Source organism: Peromyscus leucopus, chromosome 11 (genome assembly GCF_004664715.2).
Source record: "Peromyscus leucopus breed LL Stock chromosome 11, UCI_PerLeu_2.1, whole genome shotgun sequence".
Classification (NCBI taxonomy): Eukaryota; Metazoa; Chordata; class Mammalia; order Rodentia; family Cricetidae; genus Peromyscus; species Peromyscus leucopus.
The window spans coordinates 29,571,710-29,593,653 of NC_051072.1; the positions used below are offsets into that span (position 1 = coordinate 29,571,710).

Below are 21,944 nucleotides of genomic sequence, written 5' to 3' on the forward strand. Positions count from 1 at the left end.
AATGTAGCAATTTGGGCAGGCATGATGGTTCAGCATGTGAAGTGCTTGCCATGCAGGCCTGATGAATTGAGCTGAAACTCACTGTGGAAAGCGAGAACAAAGTTGTAGCGAGCATGCGCATGCCTGCTCTCACACATCATAATACAAACAACAACAATAAATACAAATAAAATAACACAGAAAATTGGTTTTAACACATGCAAAAAAGACAGGCCAAAAGTAACTATTCAGCCTAAGGCAAAAGACCACTGAAGAAATACAAAAGCCACAACTTACTGTTCCCTAGTCTGGCATTAAATTAAGGAAGCAGTTATTTAGTGACTTCAACTCATCCTCACTTCTTGAAGTCTATTTCTTACCTCCAAAATGACTGCATTCACTACATTTTCCATAGCTGTGTGGTGAAGAGGGGAGGTGGGCTTCACTGATACTCCACCATGTGCTAGGCAGATGCCAAGGGATGTTCGTTCATTTGTGAAGCGAGAGGGTTACAGGACTGCCATGGGCTTAAGTGACAAAATCCCGACGACTGCCTAGCACTATGAAAGCCACCCTGTAAGGTCTCAATAAATCTGATGAAATGTTAATTCTTTTCTAACACAAAACCCCATCCCCTTCTGCATTATCATCTCCTTCTAGTCAAGTGATCAAGTCTCATCGGTCAAAAACAAGAGACTATTTAGAGGTAATACTTCCCAAGTTTATGGCAATTTCCTACCAATAAGTCTCTAAAGTACAGTAAACCCCCCCACTGCCAATATTCTCTTGCTAATCTTCACTCTACCAGTCCAACTTTCTCCTCTACCTTTCCACTGGCATCGTTTCATCATGGGCACCGATGTCTTCATGCACCCAGTGTCTTTAGTCATCCGTCTACTGGACCTAGTCAGTCTGTGTCACAGTTGTACATTGTCCCCTCTTCCACCCTTCCCTCTGTCCTACCTCCAACCCCACTTTGGGCTACTAAGGGTTGCTTCTCTTCTTCTGTTTTGACTTTAATCATTCTTACGTTACCTAAATCAGAGATTCTTCAAGACCTTACCTTAATTACACTTGCTACTTTTTAGTCTCATCTTTTGTTTTTGTTTTTTAAATATGCAATAAGCTTTGCACAATAGAGGCTAACATTTTATGTGGAGCGGGTTTGGGTGTAAGTAAAGGTTTAAGTATGTGCTAACTCTTAATACTCACTCCTTTCAGAGAGTTCAGCTAGTTAACAGCATAGACGTCTATGTCTTTGTTCCACAGATAAACGGACTCACCAAAAGCAGCCTTCGGTAACACCCCCTAACTTCATTCTTCAGCTGAACAAGAGCTATATTCTTACCCTAGAGCCTGCAGAGGCCACACAGTCTAGCCCACCATGGTCTCCAACTGTCACCTCCTAACTCCCTTGTTCAGATCACTTCAATAATACTGGCTTTTTAAAAAATGTTCTTGAAACAAGGTATTTTTTCCATCTCAAAATCTTTGCGCTGTTCTGTCCAGCTTGTCTTCTCCTTGGCTTATCACGTGACACATTCTTTGTCAGCATTAACGTCTCAACACAAACACCACTTGCACAGAGGCCCCACGCTGACAACTAAGCAAAAGTGCTCCACACATCCTGGCGCGCCTTTTGTCCTCATAGGCTTTATCAATATCAAAATTATTTGCCTTTGTTTTCTTCCACCAGGATAGAAACGCAAACAGACTGGACCTCACCTGTCCTATTCACAAAGAATGATGTCATAGGCAAATATACTTCCATCAGAGAATAAAAGAATGACTGTTTAAATTCTTCTTACCTCGAGTTTGCAATACGAGTTAACGACACCTCTGACTTCTCGCTGCTTCACTCCTGTAACTAGTTTTCTATTGTTTTTTTTTTTTAAAAGCTTGCTTGTATTGGGTCCTTTACCTCCTTTTGTTGGAAGCTCATCTCTCAATTCCTACAACTAAGATCTTTCTCCTGTTTCTTCTCTCTCCTATTCCTGTCACAGTTAACTTCTCACAAGTCAGTCTGCACTGACCGCTTTACATGTCTGTTTACATACTTGCTAGATGTCAATAAACACATACCATGCCAAAGGATGGAGATATATATATATATATATGTGCATGCACGCACACCTGCATATACTCTATCTGGTATTTTAAGAGAAAATAGGTGCTGACACATAGTTGAAAGACTCTATTTTCTGACACCAGACTGGGAATGGAATCACTACCTTTGCACCTCCCATATAGCAACTTTACTGAAGTTATTATTTAAATAACAAGCATACACAAAAGAGTGTAGTGTTTAAGGGATCCTGGCGCTGCCACAGGACGCAATAATCTGGTTCCAATCCATCTTTTTGGCCCCCTCTGCATTGTTTTATTCCTGTTTGCATTCTCACCGTTCAACACATTACGTATGGTACAACGAACTGGAAAACTCGTCTGTTCTGCATGTTGAAACCTCGCCTTTCAAAATACAGTGTCTAGTTACCCCGGGAAAGAGACGGGGACCGGTCCTCGCCCTCATCAAGTCCACCGACAAACCTCGGACACTCACCCGGCAGTTCTGGGCTGCGAAGCTGTTTTCCGCATCGAGAGAGCAATCAAGGCCTCTGACTGACCTCTACGTTGCCCAAATGGCAGGAACCGTACCGCTTGCGACTGCTTCTCCGGGGTTACTTCAGCAAATGTTAACTACCGAGTGGTATTTCTCAATGAAAGAAAATAATCTCATCTGCGGAAGAACATGGACACAAGAAGTGTTTGGATTGAGACGCCGGTTCAAGTCCGGGCGGCTGGGGCAGCAGCGGCGAGCCGGAGGACCAAAAGGAACAAACAAAACAAAACTAGGAGGGAGGAAGCCGTTCGAACTTCCCGCATCGAAGAGAGAGCGCCGTCAGGGGAAGAAGTGAGGCCGGAAGTCCCGCCTCTTTCACTGCACAGGGCGGGACCGGAAGAGGACGGGTTTTTCCGGGTCGGACTCTGGTCTCCACCTATTGGGGTGTCCAGACCCCTGCGGAAGCTTTCAAGTTCGTTTGGAATTAGGTGTGTGGACCACCCTTCTCCCCTACCAGGCAAACGCTAACGCAAGGACGAGTTTTAACGGAGTGATTACATTCTTAAAAGTAATCGAAGGCAGAGACTACTTGTTTTAAGAAGTGCCAGACACTGTCTTCTAATTCTTATTTTATTGCCTTTAGGCGTGTGCAGAAAGCCTACTACGTCATCCATGGATGCGGCGGATTAACCCAATACTTTGGGAGTCAGGATGGGGATTGGAGTGACTGGGAAGACAAAATAATCATTTGATTAGTTGTGGGTGTTCCTAAGATTAAAAAACAAACAAACAAAAAACCCACAGCAACCTATGAGAGCATATAGTAGACCGAGAAAATATTTCCACTGAAATCTGAAGGGTTTTTTGTTTTTGTTTTTTGAGCAGGATTTCTCTCGGCAGCCCTGGCTATCTTGGAACTTGCTCTGTAGACCAGGCTGGCCTATGCTGGGATTAATGGTGTGCCCCACTACCGCCTGGCTTCCGCCCTCTACTCCCCCCTCCACTCCCTAGTCCGATCATTACCTCCTCTTATTGCCAACAGAAATAGTCTGGCATTTAGATTGTAGACAAAGCGTCCACAATCCAGACACCTCTTGGTAGTAAAGCAGACCTCCATGGACTGCCTTACAGCCTCCAGTATGACCATGAGCTTAGAGCAAAGGTGGGCAAATCTCTCCATAGGGACGTAATCCCTGTGACCATAGCTCGAAATCTGGAGTTTTAAATAGGTGCTTGCTAAGTACAAGCAAAGGTCACGGCTCTGTGTTAAAAGACTCGGAGCAGTCCAAGGGAAGGATGATTTCCTTTAAAGGGGCTGGAACATAACTAGGGAGGAAGGAGGCCAGAAGCATTGGGGCCGGATCACTATGGATGGAGCCAGACTTGAGGGAATTTTTTGATTCTAAAGTATTAAGAATATATCTAGGCAACTATTTACTGAAAGTTTTAGTAGGTATACTTGTTTAGTTTAAGAGCTTTAAGCAAAGATAGCATCAAGGGACTGGGAAAAACTTCAATTAACCATCATTTGAAAAAGAAATACTGATATGCAAATTGATCCCAATCTTATGTAAAGACATTCTTGGGCAGATAACAATTTTATTTCTTAATGACCTGTGACGATGTTTTATACATTGCACAGTGTTTTCCACCCCTGCCTTTACCCCCTCCCATATTTGACCTGAATGGAATTTCCACAAGAGATTTCATGACTCTCTGAAAGATTCCTGGAATTGCTGATGGAGAATGGATTGTGGGCAGCAAGGATAGATGTGAAGAGCTCAGTAGAAGGCTTCTGAACAAATGAGAGAAAATAACCCCTAGAATGTAGTTCCTCAGCACTAGGAGATAGCAGCTCCAGCAATTATTTAGATTAATTATATTCTTTGGAATTACTAGACCTGGGACTTAAGAAAAAGTAAGACGTCAAGACTGCCCGAGTTTCTGGTTTGGGCAAGTGGAAAAGTTGCAGAAATTATAAAGAATTTAGGAAAAGTTTGAGCTAGACTTCAATTTTCTAAATTCACTTGATGAAAACTGTAAGATTTGGCTGGAATCAGGAGATACACACCTGGAGATCAATGGCTGTTACATGCTAATTGAAGATGTAAAACAATGAAACAAAGAATGTGACATTAGAAAATTAAGAGATGGCTCAGTGGTTAAAAGCACTGGCTGCTCTTCTAGAGGGCCAGAGTTCAATTCCCAGCACTCACATGGTGGCTCACAACTGTCTGTAACTCCACTTCCAGGGAATCAGACCCTATTCCGGCCTCCCTGGGTACCAGGCATACACTGGTCCAGACAAAACACCCACACATACAAAGTAATTTTTAAAATTTAAAGGAAACAGGTAAAGAAGCCCACAAAAGCATTGTAGAAGAGCACAAAGAGGGACAGCAAATTATTGTGTCTTAGGTGCCTAGGTGTTAATTTTGTTGTCAGTATTGCCCGAGAGAAAGTGGAAACAAAAATCTATTAGGTTTTGTGAGGCAGGGGCCAGGGTCACTGGTGATTTCAGTGAGAATCACTGCGTATAGCAGGAAAGAAAACATAATGATCTGAAGAACAAATTGGAGGCAAGAAAATGGATAAATATGGGCCACCTGAGACTGACAATAGGACTCTGGTACAAGAAATATTAGAGCGCCAGATTTTTTTATTTGATAAGAATGGCATGGGGGGCTGGGTGGCGGCGGCGCCCGCCTTTAATCCCAGCACTGGGAGGCAGAGGCAGGCGGATCTCTGTGAGTTCGAGGCCAGCCTGGTCTACAGAGTGAGTTTCAGGAAAGGCACAAAGCTACAAAGAGAAACCCTGTCTCGAAAAAACCAAAAAAAAAAAAAAAAAAAAAAAAAAAAAGGCATGGGAAACAGCTCATGGAAAAAAAAAAAAGCCAGATTAAAAGAAAACAAAAAATAAGAAACCCCACCAATTATTAAATAACAGAATTCACGAAAGAGGCAGGAACATCTAGAAGGATGCTTCCTGTAGAGGAAAAGTGGATACAGATATATTTGTGTACATTTGACTTAATGGGAAATGAAAAGTTAGAGGAATGAAGCAATTAAAGAATGGACTGAGGGAACACAACAATCACTAGCCGTACACAGTCTAAGGGACAGTGTTGACTCTGAATTCACAACGGCACACCATCCACCAGGACCACGACTTCTAGTTGCATGACTTCTGAATGCCATATTGCATTTACAGGGTTCATTTTTGCTAGACCAACACAACAGGGCAGCAGCACACATGAGCTTAAGTTACTTCCATCTGTCCAAGTCTAGTCAGACAACCAGACTCAAGCCTGTCTGTTGGCAAAATTGGAAAGGTATCCTCCACAAGGGGATGGATGTGCCATCTTTACTAAAATTTGAGTCCCTGATGAAAGATTCTGAGGAAGTCCTAAGGGAAGGGAGACCAGTTTTGGGGAAGAGACTGTTTGTGCAGCAATATAAGCAGCAGAATTTGAGCAGTTTAGGAACTGGGTCTCTAGTCACAGACTAGCAGGGAACAGCAACGGTTCCACCTGCGAGGTGAGTGTCACAATGGCACCGTAAAGCTGCTCTAAGACTGTGTTCGCTTGGCAGCTGCCCTGTGTGTGCCCACCCTCAGGACCCGGTAGGAAAGGGGCTTTTTCCTTTTTGTTTCAGCTGACTTCCGGCCAGAACAGGTTTTCCGTAATTCTACCAAACACCCTCCTCTCATTAAATATGGCCAAACCTCGTTTTTAATAAGGAAAAAAAAAATCTACACTCATCTGTCCTCCCTGCAGGTAAGATTTAGTGGAATACCTACAGAATTACCCACCAAAGACCAGTCTGATTTTCAATTCTAGCGACCTCTTGTAGATAAGCTCTATGGTTCCCCCAAAGTACACATTCTCCATCACTATGGCAAACCCAGACTACTGAGATAGAGTGTGTTCTTGCCTTCTAGCTAGGAGTTGATAACCTGACTGCCTGGTCGTCACAACTCAGGACTGACATTGACTGGTCCCAGTGCCTGTGCTCACTGGAAAGCACTGTATTTCTATTTCTACTGTATTTCTATCTCTCTTCGTGGTGAAGACATGCATTCTACAAGACAATGTGACACAGGACCAACTCATTATATAGTTACAAATTTAGAACCAAGAAAATAAATACTGCTGGCATGTCTTCTTAATGCAGCTTCTTCCTGTTTTGGTATGCCCATCTCAGAATCTAGCCAAAATGCTGGTGAGAGATCCAAGAAAAATGAAGAAGCCATCTGTAAAATGTCAATGTTCTGGTCAACAACTCGGGTCTAGACATAGCTTAAGTCCTCAGAGCCCCAAGATGGCTCCAATGATCACAGCCCCCAGTTGCTCAAGCCATCACCAGTCCATAGTTTTCACTACTAAGGTGGTTTTTACTCCTACTGCTAGGATCGGACTTAGGCCTTCTGCATGCTAAGCAGATGAACTAGCACCAGACCAGTGCATGTAGATTCTGTTGATCGTTACACTGAGCTGTTAACTGGTGACACTGAGGCTAGTGGTCAAATACTGGACACAGCGGCCAGAGGATGTCTAAAATGTGTGCAGCCCAGTTCTCTCTCGGTATCTGTCCTGTAACTGTAATGTGCTGTAACTATCATGTTCCAAGACCCCAGACTGTCCTGGTGTGACAGATTCCAGAAATTCAACTCTAGAAATTAATGTATTTGTTAATTTCCCAGGTTCATTTGTTATTGAATTCACTTATTCTATTGGTATTGAGTATCTACAATCTTTTAGCGATTTCTCTAACTTTTAAACCTTTATTTCCTGTAAGCAAGCTTAACAAATTCTTTAAAATACCATTTCAAAAAGTTAGAACAAAACTAGGTTTTATTTTCAAATTCTAATTTTAATCCGACTGAACACACAAGCAGAAGTGAGGAAACTGTGTAAGCAGACACAGATGTACCAAATGTGAAACAATGAGTTATTAACACAACTATTTACATGCATTATTTACAAGCAACCCTTGACATTCAGTTTTAGTTAGTTGGAAAAAGATTTGACATTAGGTAAAAACATGACTTCAACAGGGCTGAGGTGGTACATTATATTAAAAGTATTAGAAAAGTGATTTCACGGTATATAAATTATAAAGCAGATGAAAACCTGAATGACAAATACCTAGTAAAATTCTCTAGTAAAAAGTCAATGCAACCCATGCTCTGAAATAAAAATGAGAACGCCATATAAAGAGAGCAGAGTAATGCTGTAGGATGGAGGTGATGAAGTCAGTCATGTGAAACACACAGAGCAAACGACTGGAAGAAATCCTCAATCAAGTCTTGGCTCCTTAGCTGGTGTTCTAAACCCCACCCACCCCTCAATGACAGTTTAAAAGCCCTTGATATCAAATAGCATCTACATATGTAAGTAAGTTGTTTATATTCTCCAAGACTTTGGTGCTAAAGATTTTCATGATTGTGATTAGTATTTGAAACTCAATTTATAGAGAAATGTTAAACTAAAATAAAAGCTGTAATAATCATATCTAAAAAAGGATGCTACATTTTTGCAGTAATATGTATTTCCAGGCTAAGACTTTTTACCTCAAGAAGATGTTGAACAATAAGCATCTAATCAGCTAGCAAAATTTTCTTTCAACGTTTTATTTATTTCAAAATCGATTTTATTGCAGCCAAAACAGTAGAATTAACTGTACATAATAAAACTATTATATATATATACACATTTTAAGTTACAGGGAATAAAGTTTATTTTGGCAGGTAGTGTTAAACAAAATTAAAGTTGCATACATTAGTAACATAACTCAACATCCTTAATTTGGTATAAGTCTGATAGTTTCTTGCTTTCCTGTGTTCTGCTAAATCACCATACCTAAACTTAAAAAAAAAAAAAAAAAACAAACTGACAGCCTCATATTTAACTTTACTGTTTTCGCTTACGCTCTGATTCCAAACAAAACTTTTCATAAGCTTCTTCAATCTCTGGGTCCATTTCATCATCAATATCATCCAAGTATCTGCAAAGAAGCCAAAAATGATTCATATAACCTTACTGTTTCTCAAATGTGGAAATGTCTGGAGATGTTAAGCTGCACTTTCCTAGACTGAATTCTGTTATAGTTTTAGATATGTGTACTTAAAAGTTAATAAAAGGCTTGACATGTAAGTTTATACCTTATTAATAAACTTTAATTAGAACATGAAATGACTTCAGAAATGACATTTGCCTATGATTTTTTTTTTTAATTCCATCTGAAAAGTGTTAACCTTCCAGTGGTAATGTCTAATTAACATTGAAAGTTATTTCTACAAGGCTCTTCTCACAATGACAGGTCACTTTGCCATATATCTGAAACCAGACTGTAGCAGGAAGCGACTTTTGAGATTATATAAGCCAGATGGCCCAGTTCCCAAGTTCCAGCAGTTTAAAATGACACAAGGCACTGTAGAATGGCGGTGTAATCATGTCTTGTAATCACAACACTCAGAGGTGTTCACTGGAAGTCAGAGGACAACTTTGTGAAGGCAGTTTTCTACATCCACCTTTACATGGGGACTCCAGGAATCAAATGCACGTCATCAGGCTTGTGAAGAAGTACTTCTGCCAGCTCAGCCACCCTGCTGGGCCCTGAATGCCAGTCTTTCGTAACTTTCCTTCTAGTGTAGTTATACTCAACACTTGGTCACAGAAGCTTCATAAAGAAAATGAGTAATAAGGGGTGAGGAAGGTTCAGGGTAAAGCAGCTGCTATGGAGCATGGAGACCTGAGGTTAGCTCCCCAGTATGTATGTAAAAAGCTGGGTGTGGTGGCTAGTGACTGTAATCCCAGATCTGGGGAGGCAGGTACAGGCATATTCCTATAGGTCAGCCAACCCAAGTGAAATCAGTTACCTCCAGAGTTAGCAAGAGACCCTGACTCAAATTAATGTGGCCAGTAACTAAAGCGAACACCTGACACCAACCTCTGGCTTCCATATGCATGCACACATGTACACAAGAACTCCTCTGGCTTCCACATGCATGCACACACACAAGAACTCCTCTGGCTTCCATATGCAAGCACACACACAAGAACTCCTCTGGCTTCCATATGCATGCACACATGTACACAAGAACTCCTCTGGCTTCCACATGCATGCACACATGTACACAAGAACTCCTCTGGCTTCCATATGCATGCACACATGTACACAAGAACTCCTCTGGCTTCCACATGCATGCACACACACAAGAACTCCTCTGGCTTCCATATGCATGCACACATGTACACAAGAACTCCTCTGGCTCCACATGCGCCACACACCCTCTGGCTTCCATATGCATGCACACATGTACACAAGAACTCCTCTGGCTTCCACATGCATGCACACACACAAGAACTCCTCTGGCTTCCATATGCAAGCACACATGTACACAAGAACACAGACACAAAAAATATCAGTAATGAAAAAGAGAACTTACGGGTCACCAGCCCCTGATAAATCTGTTCCATTTTCTTCATAATCTGGGAAAAAGTCCTCTCTTTCAAGTAACTCCTGATATTTCTCTTGGTAATCTACAAGACAACACAGGAAAAAATGAGCAGTTCATCTTATAAAATGAGTTTTTGTCCCCATAGCCTCTTAATGACTTTAAGACCAATGTTTGAATAGTAAAGTTACATAACATGCTTTCATAAAATTTATATTATATTCGGCTTGCTCATTTCTTTGCATGCTCACAAACCTTAAAATATTTATACACACTATCGTTTTAAATGTAAATACATTCCACAGTTGGTTACTGAAGATTGAACCCCAGGTCTCCCATATACTGTGGGTAAATATTCTATAACTGAACTAATAACCCCCAAATCTCTTAACTTTTTGTTTGAGAGAGGGTTTCTGTAGCTCTGGCTGTCCTGGAACTCCCTATGTAGACCAGGCGGGCCTCGAACTCAGATACTCCAGCCTTCACCTCCAATTGCTGGTGTTAAAGGCGTGTGCCACCACACCAGGCTCTTTTTACTTTTTATAGGTTTTGGTTGCGTGCGTGCGTGCCTGTGTGTGCGTGTGTGTGCGTGCGTGCGTGCGTGCGTGTGTGTGCGTGCGTGCGTGCGTGTGTGTGTGTGTGTGTGTGTGTGTGTGTGTGTTGAGTTCGAGATAGGATCTCTTTATGTGGCCCAGGCCAGCCTCAAACTTAACAGATCCTCCTGCCTCTATCTCCAAGCACTGGGATCAAAGGTGTGTGCTACCATGCCTAACTTCATTTTTATCTTGAACCATGATCTTACTACATACTACATTGCCCAGGCCTGTGTTGAAAGCCTCCTGACTCTACCTCCAGAGTAGCTAGGATTACAGTCCTGCACCACACCAAGCTAATCTTCATTCCTGTTTTGAAAGGTTATTATATGTCTGGGTTAGGGCCAAGCTTTTCCAAGACTGTCTATATAAAACTCTAATTCAATATCAGAGATTGGTGTCATTCCAATTTTGACAGGTTAGAGAAAATTTAATCATGAATTTCCTGCTGTAAGTACTTGACCTAAGAGATATTCTTTTAAATGTATCTATGCAGGCCAACAGGAACTCCAGATCATGCACATACACCACAGCTTGGAGGCTCAGAGGGTGCTGCTGTCAATCGTCAGGGGCTTGGCATTTAAAAACACGTTCAAAGACAAAGCCCTGGGTCTGTGTAGAACAGGAAGATAGAACTCATGCTCTATATACCTATCTCTCATCCTTCATAAACATCTAAGGGTTGACATCTTAAAAGGATGGACCTGGAAAAGCAAATAAAACACCTCAGTGGCAAACAAGGGTTAATTATACTTTTGAGTATGGAATGAGGTCAGGCACTCTGGAGAAACCGTTTATCCAGAGTTTGTAACAGATTTGACCTCGAATTTCTACTCTCCACATTTAAAAAGAAAAAAGGCAGCCCCACGAAGAAAAACAAAACAAAAAGAACCAAAAACCATCCAACTGTTTCCAAGTTAGCGATATGCCATATGCCTGTGGCTCCTGGCAAAAGCAAATTTAAAACTATTTTGGGTAGAGGTTCCTGCAACCCAAGGGACAAGAGGTTTTTAATCAAGAAAAACAAAGGGTAAAATCACTACGGCATTCATTCTGAAGCAGGTACTAATTCAAATGGTTTAAGAAAACAAAATGTGTACAGACAGAAAAAAAGCTGAGTAAATTGTTATCAAAAGAGTATCTGGGAAAAGGCCAAATGGATAGTCTTGGCGCAATTTTTATTTTTCTGTATTCTGAAGTAATTTCTAAATAAAGGTTTAAGAAAGAAAAAAATGAGCTTGCAATAATATTTTGACATCGAAGTAATTTTCTTTTTTCTTTTTTGGTTTTTTGAGTCAGGGTTTCTCTGTAGTTTTGGTGCCTGTCCTGGATTTCACTCTGTAGACCAGGCTGGCCTCGATCTCACAGAGATCCGCCTGGTTCTGCCTCCCGAGTGCTGGGATTAAAGGTGTATGCCACTGCCACTTTTCTTTTTTTTAAAGATTAAGATCTGTCTTACCAAAAATAGCATGATTTACATAGGAATATTTAAGAATGGGTTATTGGTATATAAAGACAAATATCTGAACAAAGAATCCACATGAATGAATAGTATTCAGCATACCACAGACAGCTTATTATAACTAAGAGGAAGAATAAGTTAATATTTGCTGAGACAATACAGTGAAAAATATTTAATATCTACTATATTTCTATGTAAAAATTAGGTAGGTAAATTAAGGCTTAAATAGGAAAAACAGCAAAGTATGACTTTTAGAAAAAAATTAAGTAAAAATCAGCACAAACAAGACTGATAAATTAAAACTCAAAGCATGTATATGAAAATACATTATAAACAAAATGGAAAGATAGTCACATAGCACAAAGGGATAAAACCCTTAGCTGACCAAGATCATCTTTTTCTACTTTGTAAGGAAGCACAGATCTGTAAGACAAATGACTGAGGAAAAATAAGGGAGAAAGACAACCAGAGGCAATTTTCAAAGGAAAAAGAAAAGATGAACACACAGGAAGAAATTCAGTGTTCTGAGTCATGAAAAGAACTACACAGGATTTCACAGTTGGACTGACAGAAAGGATGTCTGTCTATTAAGTACTGCCAAGAAAGAAGAACAGCAGTCGTCTAAGTTGCGGGTGCGACACTGAAGAACCACCACCCCCGGAAAGCAATCCGGCAGAACTGACTCGGTGAAGCTAAGGATGCTCACCCCATAATTTAGTTCCACTTCCTCACCCGAAAGAGACATGTATGTGCCAGATGCACCTGACAGTCAATGTTGTTACCAGAAGGCAGGCTGGAAAAGCCCCCATGATAGCTGGCTGTAGTCTGTACGAAATGGGAAGACTTTCTCTCAGTCTGCAGTCCCACCTATAACAATTACTGCCATTTTTCTATATAGAACCCTTTACTGGAAGGTATGCAGAGACTGGATTTTAATTAGCTCTAAATCACGGATACTAACGCAATCTGATTCTTAGTAACTGTCATAGCATCACTATAAGCCGCTGCCTATGCAGTCCACTATAATCACCCTTGCCTTCTATCCTGATCTGAAAAGTTAAGAACAAAACACTAAGAAGTACAAAATAAAAATAGTTGCACCTAATTGTGGGAGGAAATCTGACTAGTAAAGTAACAAGACACTAAAACTACTTGGAATGGTCCCAAGTAATCAACTTAAATATAACATATAACAAATTATAACCCTACAATTTTATAATATATTAAACTCTCCGGGCGGAGGTGGCGAATGCCTTTAATCCCAGCACCCGGGAGGCAGAGGCAGGTGGATCTCTGTGAGTTTGAGGCCAGCCTGGGCTACAGAGTGAGTTCCAGGACCGCTAGAGTTGTCAGACAGAGAAACCCTGTCTTGAAAGAAAAACAAAAACAAAACCCACCCTCCCCCCAAAAAGAAAAAGCCATACTTTGAACTGTCAAAGAGTGGTTTTATGTAATTTACTACTTAAAAAAAAGGGGGGGGGGTGACCGAGACAACCTACCTGGGTCAGCTGCAGTGAAAGGAACACCATCCGATGTATAGAAGGTTGGTTCATTCTAGGATGAATCAAACAATAAAGTGGGCACTCATTCTGAAGTACACTAGACTAGTGTGGCGGAGATCAATCACCTGCAGTGAGTACTGTACACAAAGACGACCCCCAGCTTCCTAACAGTCCTCCAGTTACTGGGAATGCAGACAGCTTTTAGGTTTCCACTTGGTCATCCCCCCTCTACAGTTCCAGGCTCTGTTGTCTAGTGTTTGGTCCACCCCTGGCTCAACTGTGACTGAGCGCTGACTTAGCTTGTAGCTTTGTTTTCTTATTATCCTGCCATTTTTAAGAAGCTTACAAGATTGGGGTTGAGCATTCCTCTGTAGCTTCTTTATATTTGGTGATGTCAGAAGCTCCAGGGCATTCTGGTCTTTTTTATTTACTACTGCATGCACATAACATCTGAGATGTAGGAATTTGGTTATAATGCTGACTCAGACATCACTCTTGGACAATGGATGATCTTGATTTAGTCTCCTCTTCATTAGAGGGCCTTCTCTTTCTTTACATGGCGTGCTGGCTCCTATGCCAATAAAAATTTTTAATTGGCACTGGATTATGAGAATAGCTTTATATAACTTAAGCAATGTCCAAAACTGAATTCACCATGTGGTGGTTTGAACAAGAAGAGCCCACATGGGCTCGTATGCTTGAATACTTAGTCTGTAGTTGGTGGAACTGTTTGGAAAAGATTAGGAGGCGTGGCCTTGCTGGGGAAGTGTGTAGTCAGAAGTTTTTTTTTGTGTCCCGCCCGGTCCGCAGCTGCTCAGACCCAAGTAAACATACAGAGACTTATATTACTTTTGAACTATGGCCATGGCAGGCTTCCTGCTAGATAACTCATATCTTAAATTAACCCGTTTCTATTAATCTATGTCTTGCCACATGTTCCGTAGCTTTACCTGCATCCCATTACTTGTTGCTCCTTTGGCGGCTGGCTGGCATCTCCTCTCTCTGCCTTTCTCCTTCCTTCTCTCTAGTTAGAATGTCCTGCCTAACCCTATTCTGTCTCACCACTGGCCAAACAGCTTTATCAACCAACCAGAGCAACACATATTCACAACATACAGAGCAATAGCACCCATAAGAAGTGTGTCACTGGAGGCAGGACGTGAGGTTTGGAAAACCTCTCATGTCATTCCCGGTGTGCTCTGCCTTCTGTTTGTGGATCACGGAGCTCCCAGCTGTTCCTATTTGTGTCTTTGCTCCACCATCATAGACTCTAACCTTCTGTGACTGCAGGCCCAATTAAATGCTTTCTGTTGTAAGGTATTTTACCACAGCTATAGAAAAGTAACTAAGACAAGCATTAAGTGCAACTTAAAATATAAACATGGCATACCATAAAGTAGTTAGGGTCATTTTCAGGGGTAGCTTCTCTGTATGTTGAAGTTGCATGGACCCTGCCCCAGTTACTTGATCGAAGTTCTACAAGCTTCAAGAGCATCTGTTTTACATCTCTACAGACAAAAATTAGAAACAAATTACTATGTATCCACTGCCCAAGTGCTGTCAGCCAGGCTCCATTTACTCAACTGAACATAGACACCTGATGCTTGACATTTCTACACATTTTCAATGACGTAATTCACTGTATTATTTTCACTTTTAAAAAACAAGCTTGAAACTGGGCTTAGTGGCACATGCCTTTGATCCCAGCACTTGGGATATAAGTTTGAGATCAGCCTGGTCAATAGTGAGTTAAAAGCCAGTCAGAGCTACCTAGTGAGACTGTCTTAAAAAAACAAAAACAAAAACCTTGAAATCTGTTCCACTTAACTGACTATACATATGGCCATCAATTACACTGGTCTCTTACATTACTTACATTACATTATGGTAGAGTTCACTACACAAACACTGGGTCCATGTTTAAAGTCTAAATCATTTTCTTTCTCAATAGATTCATCATATCTTACCACAAAGAAAATTTTAAAACTTCAACTTTAAGTATAGTAGAGCAAAACTTAGTAGTGAGAAGCCATAGGCAAAAAATACTGGGTTGAGCCGGGCAGTGGTGGCGTACGCCTTTAATCCCAGCACTCGGGAGGCAGAGGCAGGCGGATCTCTGTGAGTTTGAGGCCAGCCTGGTCTCCACAGTGAGTTCCAGCAAAGGCGCAAAACTACAGAGAAACCCTGCCTCGAAAAAAAAAAAAAAATACTGGGTTGATCCATAATCTTAATTACTTTGATGAAGTACATGATTTAAAAACCTGGAAGAAAAAAAGAGATACAAGCCTGAGATCTAAGGCTTCTTTTCCTACCTGCTGCAGTTTGCATCTAGGACAACATTTTCAATTCTCTGAATTATTTCTTCCATATCAGTTTTTCCCTTTTCCTTCCAAGTATCTTCTAAAACTGACCCTGTCAACTAAAAGCACACATGTCAGTAAAATCAGGAATGCAATAGAGGAGAGATTTTAAAAAGGTATTAGCAAAAGCTGAAACTTTTTTTTTTTTAAAACAAGAGCAATTAAATGGTTAGATATTTCCAATTATTCTCTGCCTTCTGCCTATATTCAGGGACTTCTATACCATCTCTGCTTTTGACTAATAAAAAAATACAGCTGTATGATTTCACATTTATAATTACATTATATTCTCTACATGATTAAGATTGGCTATTAATTTTTAAAAGGATTTATTTATTTATTTATTTATTTATTTATTTATTAATTAATTATGTATACAGTGTTCTGCCTACACGTATGCCTGCAGGCCAGAAGAGGTACCAGGTCTCATTATAGATGGTTGTGAGCCATCATGTGGTTGCTGAGAATTGAACTCAGGAGCTCTGGAAGAGCAGCCAGTGCTCTTAACATCTGAGCCATCTCTCCAGCCTGGCTACTAAATTTTAATGAATGTTTCTCTTTAAAAAATAATCAACAGCCAGATATGATGGTATATGCCTTTAACACCAGAACCCGGGAGGCAGAGACAGGCAGATCTCTTTGAGACGCCAGCCTGTGTCTACAGAGTAAGTTCCAAGACAGCCAGATCTACATTGTGATACCCTCTCAAAACATACAACACACACATACATATATTCAATTCGCACATGTGTGTGTTTTGAATTAAAAAAAAATCTCCAAGAAAACCATTAAAGGGGCTGGAGAGCTAGCTCACCCTGTAAAAGCATTAGCTGTGCAAATGTGATGACTTTAGTTCAAGCCCCTAAAACATGCTGATGTGGTGGTGCACACCTGTAACCCCAGAATTCCCACAGTGGGGTGGGAGGGAAAAGCAGGACCATCACCCAGAAGCTCACCAGCCAGGTAGCCTCAGTATGAAGGCCAGCAGCTACCTCAACAAAGTGGAAGATGAGAACCAACTCCCAAAGTCATGTACTCTGCACCATGCATGTGTGCCTATGTGTACAAATGAACACACACAAACACACACGAACACCACACGAACCACACACACACATACATACACACACACACACACACACACACACACACACACACACACACACACACACACGAGTATGTGAAATGTTTAAAAGGAAAGAAATTAAGGATATGAACAGGCCATTCACAAAAACAAATGGCCAATAAGCGTGAAGGAATGCTTAAACTGACTACTGATCAGGTAACTTCAAATTTTAGAGAGGATTTTTTATTCATGACAACAGCAAACCCAAACTGATACTACTTTTCCCTGAAAGATGTGGAGAAAGGTATACTCATTCATAACTAGGAAGAGTATACTGTAGCTCAAGAAACTTGAGTATTATCTGTCAATATAAAATACCTATGTTCATCGACCCTCTGAATCTGTTCAAAATGTAATCTTCAAAAGTACCCATGAAGACATAATGAAAGATTACCAGGCAGCGCTACAGTAGCCAAATGGGAAATAGCCGAATGTGCATTCAAATAATAGATGAACACTGTATCTGATACAATAGGACACTAGGAAGTTACTCAACACAGAGCTAAATTCCTCTGGAGTGATTAAGGACATCCATCTGGGAGGCAAAAAATAAAAAAGCTAAAATAGACCAAGAACTATTTTGTAAGGGCATAAACATAGAAAGAAAAGCAAATTTACAAATGGGCTGGGATAAAAGATTTCCAACAACCAGAGTTCAATTCCCACAATCCACAAGAAAAACCCTCAAGTTGTCTTTTAGGTGCATGTGTGCACAGGCACACACAATAGATGTCAAAAAAAAATTAAAAAAAAAAAAAAAAAACCAACCTTTAGCAATTTTACTGCACAAATTAAGTTGTCATCCATAGGATTAGAGAACAGAGCATTCAGCAGTTCCCGAAGACCAACCTGAAGAATATCTGCTCTTGTAACCTGCCCATTTGTTCCTTTGATCTTCAGGAGAAAAAAACAGTAAAAACAACAATATTCAAATGTGGTACAGACATAAATAGCTCATGAAGAAGCTGTAAATCTAAGTATTTCAGTTAAATATAAAAACCACAGGAACACACTGTAGTAACTTCAAATTAATTATAACTGTTCTCTCTATATATATAAGACCGCTAATAAAACTGTAGATTACAGGTAAAATTTAATTCTTCATCACACTTAAAACATCACAGAAATATAAGACCACTTCAATACTGCTGCTTCACTAAACATGCTGTAATTTAAGCTACCATGAAAAAAACCTGGTATTTTAAGTTTCTTTTATGGGGTGGCTGGGAGCTGGTGCACACCTTTAATCCTGGCACTCAGGAGGAAGGGGCAAGCAATCTGTGAGTTCAAGGCCAGCCTTGTCTACAGATCAAGTTCCAGGACAGCCAAGGCTACACAGAGAAACTCTGTTCAAAACGGAAACAAAGCAAACCGAAACAAACAAACTGAAAAAAGGAACACACTAAGACTTAAAATTCGTTATGATTAATCCTATGGTTAAAATAATCCAGCCCTGAAGCTGGGTGTGGTGGCTCAGGCTTATAATCCTAGCCCAGGGGAGACTAAGGCAGGAAGAATGTTACAAGCGTGAGGCAGCCCGGTTGAGAGTTAGCTTCCTGAGAGCATAAGGGCTTTTAAGAGCTTCCTGATGATTTTGTAACATCCTGCTCACCAGCAGAACAAATGCTATCAATGTTCCATTCAAATATAACAGGTATGAAAGGATTTGCTTTCTCTCCTATCCCTTCGTTGTGTTCAACTGTGATGGGGTCTCACGACGCACCACGGACTCCTCCCAAGTGCTGGGACTGCAGGCAGTTATCCCTCGGTGGAGTTCACTGCACTATTTCCCCATTGTATCTCTGATGCTGTAGAAGCACAGTGTGAACAAACTTCCTCCCTGGAAGCATGCTGTGTGTTCACTAGTAAGAACAGACCTCACCTCCAGGTTAAGATAGAGCTCTCCCAGAAACAGCACGAACGCATGGAACCGTTTCCGAGTCACCTCGTCTCCTTTGGCAGCTTGGTCTTTAACTTCATACTCCGTCCGGCACCTAATAAAGACGAGGCTTTACCATCTCACACTGCTTTGTCTTTCCCAGAAAACAAGACGGTCACCTGTCAGTCTAGTGACCGACAGCAACAAAGGCTAGCACAATGACTGTCCTGACCTCTTCAAAGATGCAGTTTTCAGATACTGACAGGAATAAGTAGAACAAAACTATCAGATCAAATTGTAATATGAACAATACAGACTTCACAAGGTTTAGAACATTCTAACACCAAAACAGGAAAAGTTATATCATGCCTTATAGGTATTTTTGCTAAGAAAACACTACTTTTATCCATCTCTAAAGTGTTAATTCTTTTTTTGTTTTGTTTTGTTTTGTTTTTCGAGACAGGATTTCTCTGTGTAGCTTTGTGCCTTTTCTAGAACTCTCTTTGGAGATCAGGCTGCCTCGAACTCACAAAGATCCGCCTGTCTCTGCCTCCTGAGTGGTGGGATTAAAGGCGTGCGCCACCACCGCCCGGCAAGTGTTCTTTCTTTTCTGTAAAGAATGTATATGTGTACCCAGTTAAGCTGAAGGGGTGGGGGTGGGGGAATCCTTAAGTCTTTTTTTTGCGGGTGGGGGGGGTGGGGGGTGGGATTGAATCTGGGGACTTGTGTGTACAAGGCAACAATGAACTATATTCCCAGCCCCTTTTTGCATTTTTAGATGGATTTTAGCTGAGTTGTCTAGGCTGGCTTGAAGTCACTATGTCATTTAGCCAAGTCTTCAACCCATGGCCCTCCTGCTCTGCCCTCCCAGGGTCTGGGGTTAGATTTTGTACCACCACATCCAACTGAATTCTTTACTCTTATTCTTCCCAGTATATATTATCAGTGATTATACCCTGGGTTAAAAACAAAACAAAACAAAACAACAGACCCTTACCAGTTGAAACCATAAAGTCCAAAGCATTTAATCTGTCTCTCTTTCCAATGGAGACCGAAGGTTTTTCTTATTTTTTCCCTAACTCAGTCCATTTGCCTCACACAGAAACCGAAATCTTGGAGTTTATATTCAGTTCCAAGGCATCTAAACTAATCCTAATTGTCTACCTTAGACTCTAGAGGGGCATTATGGTGTTAGACACTATTACTAAAATGAATTTTTTTTTTTTTTTTTTTTTTTTTTTTGGTTTTTCGAGACAGGGTTTCTCTGTGTAGCTTTGCGCCTTTCCTGGAGCTCACTTGGTAGCCCAGGCTGGCCTCGAACTCACAGAGATCCGCCTGGCTCTGCCTCCCGAGTGCTGGGATTAAAGGCGTGCGCCACCAACGCCCGGCCTAAAATGAATTTTTTAAAAAGGTTTTCATTTTCTTTCTTTAAAAAAAGATAGTAGGAAATGGCTAGGAAAGTAATTTGTTTTATAAAACTGATGTTGACAGTTCTCTTTTTTTAGAAGGGGGGGGGCTGGAAAGATCGCTCAGTAGTTAAGAGCTTTTGGAGACTGAATGGTTTCCACATAGCCAGCTTACAAACAGTTTTCTTTAAACGAAGAAATCCTCTCTTACCCAAACATTTACTGGGAGGTGTGAAATGACCACAGACTTACTTATTGTTCCATGTAGCCCAATTCTAGTTATCACGTGCTATACCCTAATGAGCACCATCTTTTGAGTCAAACACAGCAAGATATGTTACCTTCTCAAACATACTCAAGGAATTCTCATCAGAAGATACATATGGAAAGGGCACCAGTTAAAATAACAAAAGGCTAATTAATCAAAGGCAACTCAGCTATCCAAACCTTTTCCTACTTTCTTTCTGTTGTAATTTAATAAAATAGACTTCTTTCATAAATTTCTAAGGCCATAAGATAGTAAGTATGTGCCCAAGTAAATCCTTACTACCATGCACAGATAATTATCCAGGTGAAAGACCCTAAACCCACTAAAGCTGTTTTCAGTTACAGAAAGAACCTGTGTTTATTTCACAAAGGTGAAAACAGAAACCAGATAACATAACCACCCCCTACCACTGCACCTTTATTTTGTCTTTTGCAAAGTACCTAGATATATATAGACTTGTAAGGCTAGAATTGTGCTCCGTTTCCCACTCATATTATTGACAGTTTTACATTACTGTAAAAGTTCACACAGTGGAAAGAAAGTCAAAGAAAACTCAATGAGAAATTTAATAAGGTGGCCTTTCTGGCATCATACCCTGCTTGTAATCCACTTTCTCTCTCCAGACACTACTGACTGTACTATTACAATAAGGATAGTTTTAAAAAATATGTGTAACTTTGCAATTTTTATTTTTCCAAACGGTATTTATCCAGAGCCACTTGAATTATTTTTTTTCTTGAAAATTTACTATTTATATGTGTGTAGGTGTTCTGCCTGCACGTTATGTGTACCATGTGCATGCACTGCCCACAGAATCCAGAAAAGGGCGCAAGGACTAGGGTTAGAGATGGCTGTGAGTGGCCATGCAGTGCTGGGAATCAAACCGCAGACCTCTGGGAGAGCAGCCAGGTGTTCTTAACCTCTGAGCCCTCATCTCTCCAGCCCCATCAGACCTTTTCTTACTTATTCCTAGACAGCTCTTCTACTAATGCATTAAAGAGCTCATTGCTATGTCTAAAATTTCTAATTTTTTTGCCAGGCGGCAGTGGCACATGCCTTTAACCCCAGCACTCGGGAGGCAGAGCCAGGCGGATCTCTGTAAGTTCAAGGCCAGCCTGGTCTACTAATTGAGTCCCAGGAAAGGCGCAAAGATACACAGAGAAACCCTGCCTAGAAAAACAAAAAAACAAAAAAAACAAACAAACAAAAATTCTAATTTTTACTTTATCTAAAATTGACTTCCCCCAAATGTAATTTATATCTACTAAATTTTCTAATCTAAATTAATGGCTTATGGGTACAATGCCTTGCTCAAAATAGCTTTGACAACCCAAGATATGTTTGCTTTTA

At 40.7% G+C, this 21,944-nt stretch overlaps 1 protein-coding gene across 4 annotated transcripts in view; it reads right to left on the reverse strand.

The window, feature by feature from the left end:
* Window positions 1-7,390: 7,390 nt before the first annotated feature.
* The window catches only part of Paip1 (poly(A) binding protein interacting protein 1), a 29,054-nt gene continuing 14,500 nt past the window's right edge, over window positions 7,391-21,944 (reverse strand). For all 4 annotated transcript variants that reach the window (XM_028885385.2, XM_028885384.2, XM_028885382.2 and 1 more), the window contains exons 5-11: window positions 18,924-19,035; window positions 17,810-17,935; window positions 15,868-15,974; window positions 14,946-15,063; window positions 13,553-13,607; window positions 9,990-10,083; window positions 7,391-8,545 (exon numbers count right to left, since the gene is read on the reverse strand). In XM_028885385.2, the coding sequence (XP_028741218.1) occupies window positions 8,452-8,545; window positions 9,990-10,083; window positions 13,553-13,607; window positions 14,946-15,063; window positions 15,868-15,974; window positions 17,810-17,935; window positions 18,924-19,035 (706 nt within the window). In that variant the 3' untranslated portion in view covers window positions 7,391-8,451. The remainder of the gene's footprint in view (window positions 8,546-9,989; window positions 10,084-13,552; window positions 13,608-14,945; window positions 15,064-15,867; window positions 15,975-17,809; window positions 17,936-18,923; window positions 19,036-21,944) is intronic.